At 37.6% G+C, this 17459-nt stretch overlaps 3 protein-coding genes and 1 non-coding gene across 6 annotated transcripts in view; 1 reads left to right on the top strand and 3 right to left on the bottom strand.

The window, feature by feature from the left end:
- Positions 1-443: 443 nt before the first annotated feature.
- LOC111466846 (phosphoribulokinase, chloroplastic-like) lies at positions 444-3921 on the top strand. The gene is made up of 5 exons (XM_023111506.1): positions 444-1217; positions 1292-1376; positions 1453-1537; positions 2200-2444; positions 3443-3921. Exons 1-5 carry the CDS (start codon positions 667-669, stop codon positions 3692-3694), a joined length of 1218 nt encoding a protein of 405 aa, XP_022967274.1. The 5' UTR covers positions 444-666; the 3' UTR covers positions 3695-3921.
- Positions 3922-4507: 586 nt separating this feature from the next.
- On the bottom strand, positions 4508-9649 carry LOC111466821 (plastidal glycolate/glycerate translocator 1, chloroplastic-like). Its single transcript, XM_023111457.1, has 8 exons — positions 9235-9649; positions 8825-9140; positions 7629-7890; positions 7391-7506; positions 6798-6907; positions 6093-6270; positions 5769-5898; positions 4508-4887 (listed from the first exon to the last, which is right to left on the bottom strand). Exons 1-8 carry the CDS (start codon positions 9571-9573, stop codon positions 4737-4739), a joined length of 1602 nt encoding a protein of 533 aa, XP_022967225.1. The 5' UTR covers positions 9574-9649; the 3' UTR covers positions 4508-4736.
- Positions 9650-10763: 1114 nt separating this feature from the next.
- Positions 10764-17459, bottom strand: part of LOC111466820 (4-coumarate--CoA ligase-like 6) — an 8304-nt gene continuing 1608 nt past the window's right edge. For 2 of the 3 annotated variants that reach the window (XM_023111455.1, XM_023111454.1), the window contains 6 exons: positions 14697-15794; positions 13507-13696; positions 13240-13385; positions 11986-12053; positions 11132-11234; positions 10764-11032 (listed from right to left, as the gene is read on the bottom strand). In XM_023111455.1, the coding sequence (XP_022967223.1) occupies positions 10919-11032; positions 11132-11234; positions 11986-12053; positions 13240-13385; positions 13507-13696; positions 14697-15785 (1710 nt within the window). In that variant the 5' untranslated portion in view covers positions 15786-15794 and the 3' untranslated portion in view covers positions 10764-10918. Of the gene's footprint in view, positions 11033-11131; positions 11235-11985; positions 12054-13239; positions 13386-13506; positions 13697-14696; positions 15795-15892; positions 16095-17459 lie in introns of those variants that run through there. The other variant, XM_023111456.1, reaches the window with a different exon arrangement.
- On the bottom strand, positions 12792-12863 carry TRNAC-GCA. Its single transcript has one exon. It is a non-coding gene; the product is annotated as a tRNA-Cys (tRNA).

The following is a 17459-nucleotide window of genomic DNA, read 5'->3' as shown; positions in this document are numbered from 1 at the left end:
TCCTCCATTCCTCACCTCACCTCACCTCCCACACCCAATCCTGAACCAGCCAGTCTCCTTCTGCCACGTGTCACCCCATATCCAAATCTCCTCATCGTCATTCTTCCATCTCTCTTTTCTCTTCACCCACATCACAGCTTCCTCATCAACAATTCCACCCTCCTTCCCTTCCCTTCCCTTCCCTTCCCTTCCCTTCTCTTCCAATATGCAAAAGGAAATACCCCTTTTTTCTTAATTAAAAAAAATAAAATACTTTCGAAAACAAGCCATACTTGTCTACACACGCACCGGTCTACACCGATCTGATAGATCTCCTACTCATTTTCCAAATCGCTCCACTGGTCAATTCCAGCTGCATTGAGAGGATAACTGAACCTCATTAAATTTTATAGCAACTAGAAAAGTACTACACAAGTCAGTAACTAGTTCTTACTTCAACGAAACACTTCCATACATATAATTCGTGGCTCATTTAAATCTCCTTTCTCTCTTCTCCATTCTCAGCCTCCTATCTCAATTTGTGCACCAAATTAAGCCTTGAAAAACATATAAGAAAAGTGCCAAAACCCACCCCTCATTTCAGAAGATAAGGAAGAAGAAGAAATCATACACCAAATTCTTCTTCCTTACTACCTCAACAACTGAAAAACAAAGGAAAACAAAAGAATGGCTGTCTGTACATTAAACTCATCCTTCCTGGGCTTCCACCAGAAGAGCCACCAGCCGCCGCAGCAGCTGGTTTTCTTGAGTGGAAAGAGGTGGGGGAGCAGCAAAAGGGAGAGACACAGCAGCTTGAGCAACACCGCCTGTGTCATAACCTGCTCAGCTGGTGGCCAGCAGACGGTGGTGATCGGTCTAGCAGCTGACTCAGGGTGTGGGAAAAGCACATTCATGAGGAGGCTAACAAGCGTTTTTGGAGGGGCAGCTGAGCCACCAAAGGGCGGCAATCCAGACTCAAACACGCTCATCAGTGACACAACCACCGTGATATGCTTAGATGACTACCACTCATTAGACAGAACAGGAAGAAAAGAAAAGGGAGTCACAGCGCTTGATCCAAGAGCCAATGATTTTGACCTCATGTATGAACAAGTTAAGGCTCTTAAAAATGGTGTCCCTGTTGATAAGCCCATTTATAATCATGTCAGTGGCCTTCTTGACCCTCCTGAGCTCATTAAGCCGCCTAAAATCCTTGTCATTGAAGGCTTACACCCCATGTAAGTGTCTTTATCTCTGTGTATTTTAGTGTCTTTTAAGAACAAGGCCTAATCTTTCCCTTTTCCCCTAATAGGTATGATTCAAGAGTAAGAGACCTGCTGGACTTCAGTATCTACTTGGATATCAGCAATGAAGTTAAATTTGCTTGGAAAATTCAGGTTCCTACTCTAAATGTCTATCTCTCTTTGCTTATTCTATTTGTTAACAACCTAACTGAATCAAATACTTTTACAGAGGGACATGGCTGAGAGAGGACACAGCCTCGAGAGCATCAAAGCGAGTATCGAAGCTCGAAAACCCGACTTTGATGCCTATATCGGTGAGATTTTAAGGCACTTTTGTAGTATTAAGTGTTGTTTATGGCTATAAACACGAAAAGAGACGTTAAGAATGAGAAACATAAGTGGGATCGAAGGTAAGATCTTCATTAATGTTCACAATGTAAATAGGATACAAACTACCAACTGAGAAAATATACTACTAACCAATTCTTGAAACAGTGAGAAAATATACTACTAACCAACTCCTAAAAATAAGAGAAAAAAATACTAAAGGATTACAATCCCACATCGGTTGGAGGGGAACGAAGCATTCCTTATAAAGGTGTGAAAACCTCTCCCTAGCAGACGTGTTTTAAAACCTTGAAGCTCAGAAGGAAAAGCCCAAAGAGGACAATATTTGCTAGTGGTGAACTTCAGCTGTTACAAATGGTATCAGAGCCAGGTTATCGGACGGTGCAAGACACTAGTCGGAGTAGAGATAGACTCTCTCCATAGTAGATGCGTCTTACAACTTTGGGGAAAAATCCAGAAAGGAAAGCCCAAAGAAGACAATATCTCCTAGCGGTGGCTTAGGCTATTACAATTACAGCTATATAAAATATATTCTTTAACTAATTACATTTATACAACAAAATATATTCCACAAATATATCTTAAATCAAATTTCATAATAAGGAGCGATGTTTATATGAATTTGCAGACCCACAGAAGCAGTATGCAGATGCAGTGATAGAAGTGCTACCAACAAATCTGATTCCAGATGATAATGAAGGAAAAGTTCTGAGAGTTAGGCTGATAATGAAGGAAGGGGTTGAGTTTTTTAACCCAGTTTATTTGTTTGATGAAGGCTCTACAGTTTCATGGATACCTTGTGGAAGAAAGCTCACTTGTTCTTACCCTGGCATCAAGTTCTCCTATGGCCCTGAATCTTACTATGGCCATGAGGTAATCACTACAACTCGTTCGGGATGTTTTCATATCTTGTTTCTTGTTTCTTGTTTCTTGTTTTTATCTTGGAAAAGATTTTCAAAACCGTTCGTGAAGTTATTAAGATCGTGTTTGACCAACTTTTAGACATCTTTTTGAAACTACAAACGAATTCTAAGATCACGGATTTGGATATGAGATATGAATCAACAAGATATCCATTGGCACATCATTTTTTAAAAATTTAGGCACGTACAGAGCAAGAACGCATTCATTAAAATGTATATCATTATTTATGAGATCCCACGTTGGTTGAAGAGAAAAACGAAGCATTCCTTATAAGGGTGTGGAAATCTTTTCCTAGTAGACACATTTTAAAACTGTGAGATTGACGGACATACGTAACGAGTCAAAGCAGATAATATCTGCTAGTGATTGATTTGGGCTATTACAAATGGTATCAAAGCCAAACACCGGATGGTGTGCCAGCAAAAACGCTGGGCTCCCAATATGGTGAATTGTGAGATCCCACATCAGTTGGAGAGGGGAACGAAAGTTTTTTAAAACCTCGAGAAGCCCAAAAGGAAAATGAAAAGTACAAAAAGGACAATATCTATATTGACTTTGTACATTAAACGCTTTCACTACACTACAAGTGTTCAATAAGTGTCAAAGTGTCCAAATCTTTGCCCCGATGACCCCAACAACTCAAACTACAGTTAGATTTTTTTTTCTCTTGGGTTTGGTTGAGTTTTTGAAAATTTTGGTTCTAGGGTTCAGAATTTTTTTAGTCCGGTCATCCCAATCCACCCAAGAATAGGGTTCACAATCCAATCCAATCCAACCCTAAGATTGTTGTGATTTTCCGAGTTGTGGTTGGATTCTTAACACTATTTAAGTGTTCAAATCACTAACCTAAATGTCAAAATTGAAATAAAATTATTAAATTAAAAACTAGAAAAGCGAAATTGAGGCATACCAAGTGTTCGATGAAATGTCTGAAAGGGGAATTTCAGGTATCCGTTCTGGAAATGGACGGGCAGTTCGACAGACTGGACGAACTGATCTATGTGGAAAGCCATCTAAGCAACTTGTCGACAAAATTCTACGGCGAAGTGACTCAACAGATGCTGAAGCACTCGGAGTTCCCTGGAAGCAACAATGGCACAGGCTTCTTCCAAACCATCGTCGGATTGAAGATCAGAGATCTGTACGAGCAGATTTCCGCCAGCAAGGCCAAGGCGCAGGTGGAGGCCGCAAAAGCCTGAAGTTAGGGCGTCGCGAGAGGCGTTTCTCAGTCGCCGGCCGATTTCTGGATTTGGCTTTCAATTCAAGCTTTGTTGTTTATCGATCGTTATAGTCTGAGCTTCTTAGGCTGCTTTACAATCACTTGTTGTTCTAAATTTCCTGATCGCTGGAGATTTCTGATGTAAAGAAAAAATTCCCATAAAGAATCGAAAGCAGAAATGAAATGGAAATTCCAAGTTTTTGCAGAGATTGGTTTCGTTTATAACTGAATGTATATCTACTTCTATTAAATTAATAAAAATATCCTTAAGCTTTTTACTTCATCACGAAATTATCAATTTTTTAAAATTTTAATATTACTAAACTTTTAAAAAATTCAAAAAATATTCCTAAATTAATTTTTTTTTTATGTAAATCATTAATATTTTTCAGCTACATGAGTACAATTTCACTCAGTTTTAATCTATAAGATGTAGATAGACGGTTTCTATTCATATATTGATTGTTAAAAATACAATTATTTTAATCTATGAGATATAGATAGACAGTTTCTATCCATATATTGATTGTTAAAAGTACAATTTCACGATATTTTTAAACATGGTACTAACAATAAAAGTATTCTTTTAAGTTGAAGGGTATGAAGGTAACTTCCAAAGCAAGAACATGAATGATTATTTATACTCTTAAAAATAAACCTTAAAATAACTCTGGGTCAACTGAAATGTTATAACTCTACTAATTGTAACTTAAAACTTTAAAAATAATACTATAAAATTAAAAAATACTATGAAATCGTACTTTTTGTCGCCTAATTAAAACCGTACGACGCATAATTTAAGCATATATTTTCTTCCTTTCTATTTCTGTAAAATAAAATTAGTTACAGCACTGTCAACACATTACATTCTAAGTATGAACTGCAGAAAAATGAAGCTTTTAAATGAACGAACTAGAAGAGCACAGAGCAGCATCTTGTTCCCCGTAAAAAGTCCATGCTTCCATGATTTTCTTTATACCAGACAGCATAGCAATGACAGTGAGCAAGAGACTGGCTTTAGATCAGCCAGCAATGGCAATCAAGCTTTGCCTAACTAATGGAAGTGAGCAAAGCAAAGAGCCAAAAATTCCATTCAAAGCGTAGGCAATGGCGCAGAACGGTAGAGCTTCGGGTTCCTTAGCCGATAACGCTGCTGTTCCGAGCCCGTGTGCACTGAAACACGAACAAATTGTGGATCAACTCTACTAGTAGATTCACTTTGTTTTTTGATAACAATGCCTAACATAATGATGAACACTATGATTTGATTTTCAAGTTTCTGTTGACAATTCAAAGATTACTGAAGCGAGGCTATAACAAAAGCATGGGCTAACTCGGGGAATTGAGTTATATCATCACATTGAAGAAAAAATGTTGAGGATTGTTGGGATAGAAGCCCACATTTGCTAATTAAGGGGAAGATCATGAATTTATAAGCAAGGAATGCATCTCCATTGATATGAGGCCTTTTGGGGAAACCAAAAGCAAAACCATGAGAGCTAATACTTAAAGTGGACAATATCATACTATTGTGGAGAGTCGTGATTTCTAACATGGTGTCAAAGTCATGCCCTTAACTTAGCCATGTCAATAGAACCCTCAAATGTCGAACAAAAAAGTTGCAAGTCTCGAAGGTGTAGTAAAAAATGACTAAAGTGTCGAACAAAGGGTGTACTTTGTTTGAGGGCTCCAAAGAAGGAGTCGAACCTCCATCAAGGGGAAGCGGGTCGAGGGCTCCATAGGCCTTTGGAGAGGCTCTGTGGTGTACTTTGCTCGAGAGGAGGATTGTTAGGAGAAGAGTCCACCTCAACTAAATAAGGGGATGATCATGGATTTATAAATAAGGAATACATCTCCATTGGTATAAGAGCTTATGCTAAAGTAAATAATATCATACTATCAAATTCCTAAACAAAAAGAATAAAGGAAATGGGATCGAGGAGAATTTGAATTAATGCTGTGTCATATAATTGCATGTTGTATAATATCTGATATGGGTTTCACTTACTATGCATGAAAACAACTTGTTACCATCGAGCATGACTAGCACATACCTAGAAGCAGTTGCAATTCCCCGAGCGATAGGATCACGGAACTTCAGATTGTCAAGGGTAGCTTGGACAAAATTTGCCCCAACCAGACCAGTTACAACAACCACAGCAGCGGTGACAGATGCATTGGTGCCTACAACCAGGAAAGAACAGAAACGTCAGAAAGCTATGCTATGAACTGAGCTAGTTGAGTATCATACACAAGAACAGCTTGAGATAACAATTATGAGCATCCAGACATGTTGCGGGTAAAAATTTTGCTAACTATTTTGCATATAAAACACAGTTTCATAAAACTACAAGACGATTGTAGTTGTACGGTTGTACCTTCAAAGAATGTCACAATGCTAAGTGCCAATGCCACAGTTATACATCTTGGTAGAATGGAAACAGTTAAGTTCGGTTCTAATCCGATAAAACGTCCCACAAGAGCAGTCGAGTACAATGAGAATATGGTTGAGATAATGACAGAGGTAAAAATCTCAGCCGCATGCCTTTTAACGAGCTGCAAAATACAAGACAGATTTCAAATATAGAAATACTAATACGGTCACTTGGTTACAAAGCATTCTTTATAAGGGTGTGAAAACATCTCCCTAATAGATGCGTTTCAAAATCTTGAAGGAAAGCACGGAAGAGAAAGCCCAAAAGAACAATATCTGCTAGCGGTGGCCTCAGACTGTTACAGTTGGTATCAGAGCCAGACACCTGGCGACGTGCCAGTGAAGACGCTTGGCCCCCCAAGGAGGGTGGATTGCGAGATCTCACATCGGTCGGAGAGGGAAACGAAACATTCCATATAAGGGTGTGAAAACCTCTCCCTAACATATGTGTTTTAAAACCTTGAGGAAAAGTCTAGAAGAGAAAACTCAAAGAAGACAATATCCGTTAGGGGTGACCTTGTATTGGCCTTTACCAGCCAAAACAAAACTTTACTTAAATTCATTGAATTAGGTTTTCTAAGATCAAATCATGTTATGCACAAACAGGAAGTTCAGCTCATTGAATGTGATCAATAAGAAAGACAATTACCTCTCTCTGTTTGAACATTGAGAAAGCAAAGGAGAGGATAACAGATCCCAAAAATCCCATTAGAATATCACCAGCTCCAGGGTTAGATGATACCTTTGTCAAATATGAAGCTGAAATTTTATAGATTAACAGTCATACAAACATAGTGAGATACGAAGTATAAAACTCAGTGCACAAAAAGAGTGAACTCAAGTATCCATCTACATAAGTCATAGAACCATTAATCTAAATATAGTGTGGTATATGTGAGATCCCACGTCAGTTGGAGAGGGGGAACGAAGCATTCTTTATAAAGATGTGGAAACCTCTCCCTAGCAGACACATTTTAAAATCTTACGGGGAAGCCCGGAAGGGAAAGCCCAAAGAGGACAATATCTCTACTAGCGGTGGGCTTCCGCTGTTACAATATAAAAACTATATTTTTTTCGTATTCTAACACCAACTCCATGGGAGGGCAAGGGAGAAACTTTCAAAAGTTTTACATGAAATCAATCTAAGAAACAAATAGTTAAGCTGCAATCGGCTACTAATTGAACTGTCAACTAAAGAGAGAGATCAAAACGTAGCAACTATCTTGAAACAGTAGATTATACCTAGAATTGGATCAAGCCCAGAGCGGGAGAGGTATCCAAAAGCCAGTGCAGCAAGATCAGCAGAGCCTGCACAGCAGATGATTGGGTGGAAAACTGTCTTAACACTGCCTGGTAAACTGACAATCATATGTCAAAAAACTATTAGATGCGAAGTACAAGAAGTAAAACCCATATAAGAACAGTAAAAAGGTATTTTATCCTTTTCAGCTTTCTTCAGTTAAGGATAATAGAACTTTACTTAGAACCCACAATGTAGCCTAACACGGTCGAGGCAAGGAGAAACGGAAGGAATGTTCGAGCACTTGTCCCTAGTGCTGATGGATAAAACAAAGCAGCAACAAATGACACCAGAAAAATTCCAGTCCAACTCCACATTTCAACTGAAGAAAAGGGAGATGGTTTTTTCATAGGCTCAGCATCAATCATTTCCGTTTTTACAATATTTCTAACAGCTATAGCCATATATCCTGCAACACACAGGGTAGCTAGCCAACCGACAGCTGCAAAGAACCAACGAATAGAAGAGGGTCAGCCTTTAAACTGAAACTCAAACATCCACAGAGGGGAAGAGAGAAAAAGTGGTAGACTATTATCTACAGTTTACACAGAAGCTAGTCCATGCTTACATATGTGAATTGAGAACTGAAACAAAAACATATTTCATGCTCAAAAGGGATTCTATAAAGATGTTAACAGCAGGGAAACAACTAAATTTTAGCTAGCCCAAAGCTCAACTTGTGAGATCCCACACGGTTGGGAAGGAGAACGAAACACCCTTTATAAGGGTGTGAAAACCTCTCTATAGCAGATGCATTTCAAAGCCTTGAGGGAAAGCCCGAAAGGGAATACCCAAAGAGGACAATATTTGCTAGCGGTAGGCTTAGACCGTTACAAATGATATCAGAGCCAGACACCGGGCAATGTGCCAGCGAGGAGGTTGAGCCCCTGAATGTGGACATTAGTCGATGTGCCAGCAAGGACGCTGGGCCCCAAAGGGTGTAGATTTGGTGGGGGTCCCACATCGATTGGAGAAAGGGACGAGTGCCAGCGAGGACGTTGGGCCCCGAAAAGGGTGGATTCTGAGATCCCACGTTGTTTGGGGAGGAGAACTAAACATCTTTTATAAGGGTGTGGAAACCTCTCCCTCTCAAACGCGTTTTAGAGCCTTGAGGGGAAGCCCAAAGAGGACAAAATGTGTTAGCGGTGGGCTTGGGCCGTTGCAAGAGACAAAAAGTTTTCTTTATTAAGTTCACTTGAAGATTCGAACACGGGACCTTGAGTAGGTGTTAGTGTTACTCAAAAACACAAAAATCACAAAACATTAAGTGGATAGGAGTAACCAAGCAACCCCAAAGGACATGTAAGGATAGTTTAAGATTTGCGTAATCAAATTCTCACAGTTGAGATGCCATAGACGATAACAACTTTCAGTACCTATTATGAAACAAATTTTGACCCCAGACGCCGCAGGGATGTCCTTCACAGACAAAGGTAAAATAACCAAGGATGGAACATAGAACAAAGGAAGCCACCTCTGAATAAACAAGAGAGCTGGTTCAAAGAAGTTCATAACACCGGTAGCAGCAGAAGGAACAGTAGAATCAAGAACCAACAAAACAGAAAAGATACAAAACATCCCAAACAACGCACTGGGAAACTTAATCGCAGCAGCCACAAAAGCCCCTTTCAAGAGATTATCAATCGCAAGAATAATTCCAAGAGAAGCAACCAAATGAATTACCCCAAACACCTACAGAGCAAAAACGAAAAATCACACAATACAACAAAATCACGATCCGAAACCTCAAAGAAAAAAAAAACCAAATCCATTTTCTAATGCTTACACTATGAGAGAGAGAGGAAGAAGAGGTAGTTCCATCCGCGGCGGCCGATTTCAGAAGACCTTCTCTGAAAGTAGGCAGAGTTTCGGAAGACTCCATAGCCAGAAATCTTCGATTGGAACAGGGGACTGAGAAGAGGATTCTGTTTAATTCATTGGGAGAGTGAGATTTATGAACAGCTCGAGAGCTGCCATTGAAAGGAATTGAAGATTTTTTGGAATTGGACGGACGAAATTGAGGCCATGGATTCGAATGGAGTGCGAGAGGGACTGATGGATGGAGGTATTTGGAAAGAGAGAAGGATGAAAATGAAAGACGAGGAGTGGCGGAGGAGGCCGCCATGGAAATGTGTGTCGCAGAGACTGAGAAGCTGCGGGAAGTCGTTGAGTGGCCGTTGATGACCCGAGGATGGACCACACTCAGATCTTTATGATTTGACATGTGTCTCCTTTCACTGAAGGAGAGAATCAAGTGTTGCCGTTTGTATCCTAACTTTGGTTTGTAATTTTTACTCTCCACGCTAATTTTGGTAAAAAAAAAAAAAAAAAATAGTATAAAAATCTTCATAGTAAATTTGACCAAAAAAAAAAAAAAAAATTGTCAAGAGACTTTACCTAAATGGTCAAAATACAATAATGGGACTAGGTCAATTGTGCGTGGTTTTACATTTTTGAATTGGTTGAGTTGATCCGTCGGGAATTTTTTATTTTTCTAAAATTTAACTAAACACAATGTTTATGATTAAAGTTGGGTAGTTCGTGTGGGTCGGGTCAATGGGATGATTAAAATAGATAGATATATTACACAAAAACTCTAGATTAGTTCGGAGATAAAAAATTCTCTTGAATCCCCAAATGATAGTCTACCGCTATAACAAAAGTATTTACAAGTGTATTTCTGACACATTCATACTATAAAGTCTCATTTATAAAGTTACTCCTAATTGACTCTAATCAAATATAAATCATAAATATTGAGTTGGGTTCGTTGGATTTTTTTCACGTTAGGTTGGATTAAATTTCAGTACATAAATTGACATTTTTTTAATCGAGTCAACTTGATTAATCCAAAAATATAGTTGTACCGCAACCCTACTTTTAGAAAGATTATAAATATTTAACGTTAATGGTAATGATGCATTGTAACATATAACTCACTAATATTTGAGTCTTACGAGATTTTGGTTATGAATGTAACATATACTAAGAATAATATATTTTTTTTAATTGGATTGCAAACTCTATCCAAGTTGCCCGGGTCACCAACTCAATCAATCAAAAATTTCTAGTTGGTCCAAAAATACTTTCCAACCCCATCAAACTCAACCCACTTTTAAACTTATTAGCACACATTTTCAAACCTAAAGACCAAACTAACATAAACTCGAGTAAACTTTCCATAAAGTTCTATAAATGAGGATTTTAGAACCGAAGTGGAAACACAAACTTTAGTTCATAACCTTATTAAAAGAATCAACAACTAAACTAAAAATTTAAACGACCGACACAAAATCGAAAATTTAAGAACCCGAGTAGATACCAAACCAAAAGCTCGCCTTTCAAACTTATTAGAAGAATGGAGGATAAGGTGGTAACAGGGAATCGTCCCAACTAGCACAAATCTTACTTACTTATGGACAGCACAGCCAAAATATTAAGGAATAGAAGAAGAACAATGGGATATTATCTCAGAGTTTAGAAGGCAAGTGCTTCACCAGTTCCTTACGCAGTACTTTGCCAGCAGCAGATTTGGGTATTGATTCTGTAAACACCACTTTTCTGATCTTTTTATATGGCGCAACCTGTGAGAAGCCCAGAAATGATACCAGAAATTCATTGTGGGGTTTACATTTCTTGCATTTTTAGTGCTGAAAATGGCATGGATTTCAAGTATGGCAAACCTGTTGAGCAACATAATCGATGACATCTTTCTGTGAGAGTGAGCTTCCTGGCTTTTTCACCACAAATGCCACTGGAATCTCCCCACATTCTTCATCAACGGCCCTGTAAAAAGAAAACCGGAAAAGGCTCGTCGGTTTTCTTCAGAGTAAAATACCATTTTGGTCCATATATTGGTTTCATTCTATTTTAAAATGATCGATTTAGTCTATGTAGTTTAGTAAATCTTAAAATTAAGTAACATTCTTTTCACAAATCTTGTTCTGCGTTTGAGTGTTCGTGTTTCCTAGTTGCCAATCGTAGTTCATAATTATCCCAAACATGTGGAGATAACCAGCTTCCTTCTTTACTAGACAAAACACACATGGGACTTTGTTCCTTTCTCAATACAGACCCGATATCAGTTGGAGAGGGGAACAAGGTGTAGAAACCTATTCCTAACAAACATATTTTAGAACTTTGAGGGGAACTCCAGTAGAGAAAGTCCTAAAAGAACAATATCTACTGGGTAAAGTATCGTTACAAATGGCATTAGAGCAGTTGGGTTTTAGGTTTTGTAGACTTTGTTTTTGGTAAAGTATCGTATATTTCTGTGACTCACCTTGACACACCCCATTGAAACCAGGTATGTTATCTAAAGTTGTATAGCAGAATAAGTCTTACTCAGATGTATCAGATGTATCATGACATTCTAGGATACACAGTAACCTAAATTGTTGTGTTTTGATAGATTATGGCTTCAAAAAGGAGAAGGGAATGAAGAAAGGTGTGGAAATCTCTTCCTAGCATATGCGTTTTAAAATCTTGAGGAACCCCGAAAGAAAAGGCATAAAGAAGTATTTAGAAGAATACTTACGCAGCTACTGCAGTATCAAGAACTTCTGGATGTGTGATCACCACTGATTCCAAATCAGTAGGAGCGATCTACAAAAGAACAGAACCAAATTTATCATGATTACTCATAAATTTCGTTTTGAACAACACAAGATGCGATGAATATCAATAATATTTTACAAATAACAATTCTATAAAAGTGAACTTCTATCATCAAAAAAATTTGGAAAGGACAGCGTTAAAAAAAGCTTATTTAGTGTGGAGAATTTACAAAGTTATTTCATTATTGACACATCACAAGTAGAGATATCTACGGGGCAGAGACCCTAACGGGTTAAAAAATGTTCCCTGCTCTCTCCCTATTCCCTGTCAAAACGGAAAATTTTCTCTCTGTTCGGGGTGAGTGCCTACAGGTAAAATGAATATCTCTAATCACAAGCACGGGTAGAGCTTGTGGAGAATTCAAAAAGTTCTTTTAAGTATTGACACATCATAAGTAGAGATGTCTATGAGGTGGGACCCCATTTATCTAATTGGAAAAAAATGTTCCTCACTCCCTCCCCATTCTACGTCTAAATGGGAAATTCCCTCCCCGTTTGGGGTGGGTCCTCACGAATAAAATGAACATCTCTAATCACAAGTAGAGATGGGGTGGGGACCCGATTTATCTAACAGGAAAAAAATGTTCCATTTTACAGAACCCCAACGATGCTTAGAATCAAGCAAATATAAAGAGGCTTGCTTTTTTTTTTCTTCTCCTGGAAAAAAAATGATAAAGTTATATCAGCAAAATAGCAGAAAGTATTTCCATTCTTTTGTTTGTTGATGAGGCGACACCCGGATTTGAACTGGGGAAAAAGGGATTTGCAGTCCCCCGCCTTACCGCTCGGCCATGCCGCCAAAACGATACAAAATATTGGATTGGCTCTATCTCTTCGATTGATAGTATCTTACAACACACAATATCTAAAACTAAAAACCGTGGGGACCCGATTTATCTAACAGGAAAAAAATGTTCCTCACTCACTCCTCATCCCCCGTCTAAATGGGAAATTCCTTCCCTGGTTGAGCCAAGTTCTCGAGAATAAAATAAACATCTCTAATCACAAGTACGGGTAGAGCAAAGTAACAAGACTTAAAGGTTAAATTTTTTTCAAAATTATCTACCTAAGTTGGCTGAGTTAAAATTTCAGTCTAGACTTGCAGGAGACTCATAAGCTTAAGTAGTATCTTTAACGAAGTAAAAAACATGAAAGTATCGATCACTGTTCTGTACCTGAAAGCCCTTATACTTTATAACCTCCTTCAAACGATCAACAACATACAAGTATCCATCTCGGTCAAAGTAGGCGATGTCTCCAGTATGTAGCCAATTTTCTTGGTCTATTGTAGACATTGTTGCCTCGGGATTATTCAAGTACCCTGTAAAGGCAAAAGAAAAAACTGATATATCAACAGATGAAGCGTAAACTTTTGGGATAATGGTAGTTTAACAAGATCTTAGGACAAATGCATGTACAGTTTTAGAAAGAATCCTTCAAACCTTTCATTAAACCAGGTCCGCGTAACAAAAGTTCGCCGGTTTTACCAGGAGGCATAATAGATGCGCTAACCCAATCAACAACTTTAGCTTCCATGTTTGGTGCTAAGAGTCCAACAGACAAATGGTTTTGAGCCTTTTTGGTATTGAAGCCACGGGTTCCTACAGCTGTGGTCTCAGTCATGCCATATCCCTAAAAATGAATAAACCAAATTCAAGCATGTTTAAGCTATCAACATTCTGAGCTAAAATTCCTCAGTTCCAAATAAGATTGTAACATCAAAAACCCATCGCCAACAAATATTGTCCATTTTGGTTCATTATGTATTGCGTCAGCCTCACGATTTTTAAAATGCGTCTACTAAGAAGAGATTTCCACCTTATAGGGAATGTTTCGTTCCCCTCTCTAACCGATGTGGGATCTCACCATCCACCCTCCCTTGGAGGCCCAGCCTCCTCGCTGGCACACCGTCCGGTGGTTGGCTCCGATACCATTTGTAATATCACAAACTTACTACTAGCAGATATTATCTGTTTTGGCCCGTTACGTATCACATCAACCTCACGATTTTCAAAATGCATCTACTAGGGAAAAGTTTTCACACCCTTATAAGAAATGTTTCATTCTCCTCCCCAACCGAGGTGGGATCTCACAATCCACACTCCTTAGAGGCCTAACATCCTTGCTAGTACACCACCCAGTGTTTGACTGTGATACCATTTGTAACATCCCAAACCCACCGCTAACATATATTGTCCACTTTGGTCCATTACGTATCGTTGTCAGCCTTATGGTTTTTAAAACACATCTACTAGGAAAAGGTTTCCAAACCCTTATAAGGAATGTTTCGTTCCCCTCTCCCACCGATGTGCGATCTCACAATCTACCCCCCTTGGGAGCCTAACGTCCTCACTGGCACACCATCCAGTGTTTGACTCTGATACCATTTGTAACATCGCAAACCCACAACTAGAAGATACTATCCGCATCTACTAGAGAGAGGTTTCCACACCCTTATAAAGAATGTTTTGTTCTCCATTCCAACCGACGTGGGATCTCACAACTTGGTAAGACTGAATGATGTAATTAGAAGTCTCCTAGACTTAGACACAGTTTATGATCATCCACAAGTAGATTATTCCGAGAGCCCATCATAAACAGAATTGGCTAGATGTAATGAAAGAGTCAGTACCTGAATGAAGTCAACATGAGGGAGAGCCTGAACAAAATCCCCTACGATCTTCATACTCAAAGAAGCAGCCCCACAAGAAACCTGTTTCAAACTACGAAATCTGTGCCCACCAAATTTCCGTGCAATCCTAGCCATAACTATCATTATTGGCGGAACAACAGGAAAATGTGTAACTTTAAATCTATCAATGGCCATGACCACCTCTTTGACATCGAATTTGCTCATTACAACAATACTAGAACCCAATGACAATAATCCCATCACAAAAATGGAGAGACCATACACATGAAACATTGGTATAGCAGCCAAATACACATTCTCTGTAGTCAAATACTCATACTGCGAAGCTTCAAACCGAACAAAAAGCTCGATCGTAGATATAAAGTTTCTATGTGTCAACAGAACCCCTTTGCTCACTCCAGTCGTACCTGAAGAAAACAATATAGCAGCTGTATCTTCCTGTCTAATCACATGTCTTTTATTCAAATCAAAACCACTTGAAATAAGCTCATAAAAAGAAGAAAATCCCATCGGTCTCATTAAGTCCAAATTCGTATTTTCTGGTACTCCAATTGCCTGAACTCCCAATGCTTCAAAGTTCCCAACATTCTGTGGTGTTGCAAAAGCCAGCCGCACATTGCATTCACTGATTCGTTTCTTGATTTCTTGAGAACTGCTTTGAGGAAACATGGTTGTAATAACAGCTCCCAAATACAGCACACCCAGAAGAACAATGGGATAGAAAATGGAATTTGGTAACAGAAGCAAGACTACATCCCCTTGTGAAACACCCAATTTTTGGAGCCCAGAAGCCATGGAATTCACCATACGATACAATTCCCTGTAAGATATTGAATGTCCAGTAGAGGAATCAATGAGAGCTGAACGACCATTGTGTTGGAAGGAGAGGATATAAGAGGCAACATCAAGAAATGGATCAGTGGGCAAGTCTCTAGAGGCATGGACACTACGACAAATTCCTGTATCTGGTGAATACCAGCCAGGATACTTGTTGGGAATTTTTTTAGTCTGGACAGCCTGACTTTCTGGCGTTTGAAAACTGAATTGATCGTTTAGCAGTGGTGCCATTGTCCTAAACTGAAAAAGAAAAGAACAAACAACAAAACAAAATCAATCAAGGTTCAGAAACAGACCTCAATTGTGAACTACAATGAAAAAGAGCATTCTGTTATTACATATCAGGTTAGAGCTCAGCAGTAAAGTTGGTATCCCACTGAAGAACTTGCAATACCATGATGCCCTCTAAGTAGTTCAGAAGTCAAACTCTATATTATAAATGAATTTTCAGTAAGTAGTAAAATACATAATCAGACACTCAATCCCCTACTTGGCTCTAGAGTTGATAGGCTCGAATCAACCACCTTTTTGGACCATTTAATTCACGACAAAATTTCTAAATACATACTATTATTCTTCTATTTTATATGATACCATAATTAAAATAGAAATAGTATGAAAATTTGCTAATACTCAAAATTTTCCCATGAGAATTGATTGATGCTTACACGTTACATGGATCAATAAATTTGTATTAAATTAACTTATATGACTACTTATATCGTCTAAAAAGTTTATAATTTTAAAATAAACATTTATACTTTCGTGAGTAGTTGAAAAGTAAAGATTCCTCATCAACATTCGTTTAAAAAATAAATCCCTTTTTTTATATCCTTTTTTAACTTTTATATTTTATTTATTTATTTATTTTCCATTTTTTTACATTTTAATTTAAAGAATATCATGATATATGCTTATACTCTAAAATCTCTCTCTTTCAATCCTGTGGAAGAGAATAAAAGAAAAAGATAAATATAGTTAATAAAATGAAATCAATTTGAAAAGTAAAGGTTATGAAACATATTTTAAATTTATAGCTTTTATTTAATTAATAAAAATAAATTGTATTATATATATTATAAATAACTAAATTAATAAAAGTGCACATAAAAAATATTTCAATCTCACCTTAAAAAAATAATCTAAATAATTTATGTAAAAAATATCTATAAAATTATCTACCAACACTTTTAAACTTTAAAATAGAAACAAACTATTAACAATTTTCATTCAAAACTAACTCACTTCATTACCTTTCTAGATCTCTAAAACAAAAACAATTTAGATCGGAAACATTTCGACCAATTTTGAAGGGAGTGTCGCCGAACGGCGATGGCAGTGAGCTTCTATCAAGGAAGAGTAAGAGAGAGAAATGGAAGAGCGAAAACACTCCGACGTTAAGGAGTGGTCGGTGGCGGAGATTTCGGCCGGAGAGGAAGAAGAATGTAAACGACGGAGAGACCGAGAATGAAAATATTTTTTAACATTCTTTTCTTTTACAGGATATATTTGAAGCGACATTCGATATCTCCCTTTACACTTACTCAGATTGGAACCTTGGATTTGGGAGAGTTTTGATGTGTATGAAACGTTCTTCCACGTTGTTGAACGCAAAATGATGAAGAAACTAAGTAATTTAAAATCTAAAAAAAAAAAACCCTTCAAAATAAAAGACAAAATCAAACCCATCAAATACCACAAATACAACTGGCAACAAGCACTCTAGTTCTAATATAATACTATTTTAATCTTACAAATTTATTTTATTTTAATTCATAATCATTTAAAATTATCATATTTTAAAATTTATTGTATTTTAGTTTCTAAATTTTAAAAAATTTTATTTTGTCGTTAAACTTTAACAAAAAAAAAAAAAAAAAAAAAAAAAAAAAAAAAAAAAAAAAA

This window comes from Cucurbita maxima, unplaced genomic scaffold (genome assembly GCF_002738345.1).
Source record: "Cucurbita maxima cultivar Rimu unplaced genomic scaffold, Cmax_1.0 Cma_Scf00032, whole genome shotgun sequence".
Classification (NCBI taxonomy): domain Eukaryota; kingdom Viridiplantae; phylum Streptophyta; class Magnoliopsida; order Cucurbitales; family Cucurbitaceae; genus Cucurbita; species Cucurbita maxima.
The sequence above is the reverse complement of the archived record's forward strand: the minus strand, read 5'-3'. Positions and strand labels throughout refer to the sequence as shown.

Bases quoted from the DNA above. Each gene is read 5' to 3' on its own strand.
- LOC111466846 (XM_023111506.1), top strand. From the start codon at position 667: ATGGCTGTCTGTACATTAAACTCATCCTTCCTGGGCTTCCACCAGAAG. The intron at 1,377-1,452 runs GTTCCTACTCTA...ATACTTTTACAG, and splicing joins AATTTGCTTGGAAAATTCAG to AGGGACATGGCTGAGAGAGG. The intron at 2,445-3,442 runs GTAATCACTACA...GGGGAATTTCAG, and splicing joins AATCTTACTATGGCCATGAG to GTATCCGTTCTGGAAATGGA.
- LOC111466821 (XM_023111457.1), bottom strand. From the start codon at position 9,573: ATGGCGGCCTCCTCCGCCACTCCTCGTCTTTCATTTTCATCCTTCTCT. The intron at 7,507-7,628 runs GTAAAGTTCTAT...TATGATTGTCAG, and splicing joins GGCTACATTGTGGGTTCTAA to TTTACCAGGCAGTGTTAAGA. The intron at 5,899-6,092 runs GTACAACCGTAC...TCCTGGTTGTAG, and splicing joins CATTGTGACATTCTTTGAAG to GCACCAATGCATCTGTCACC.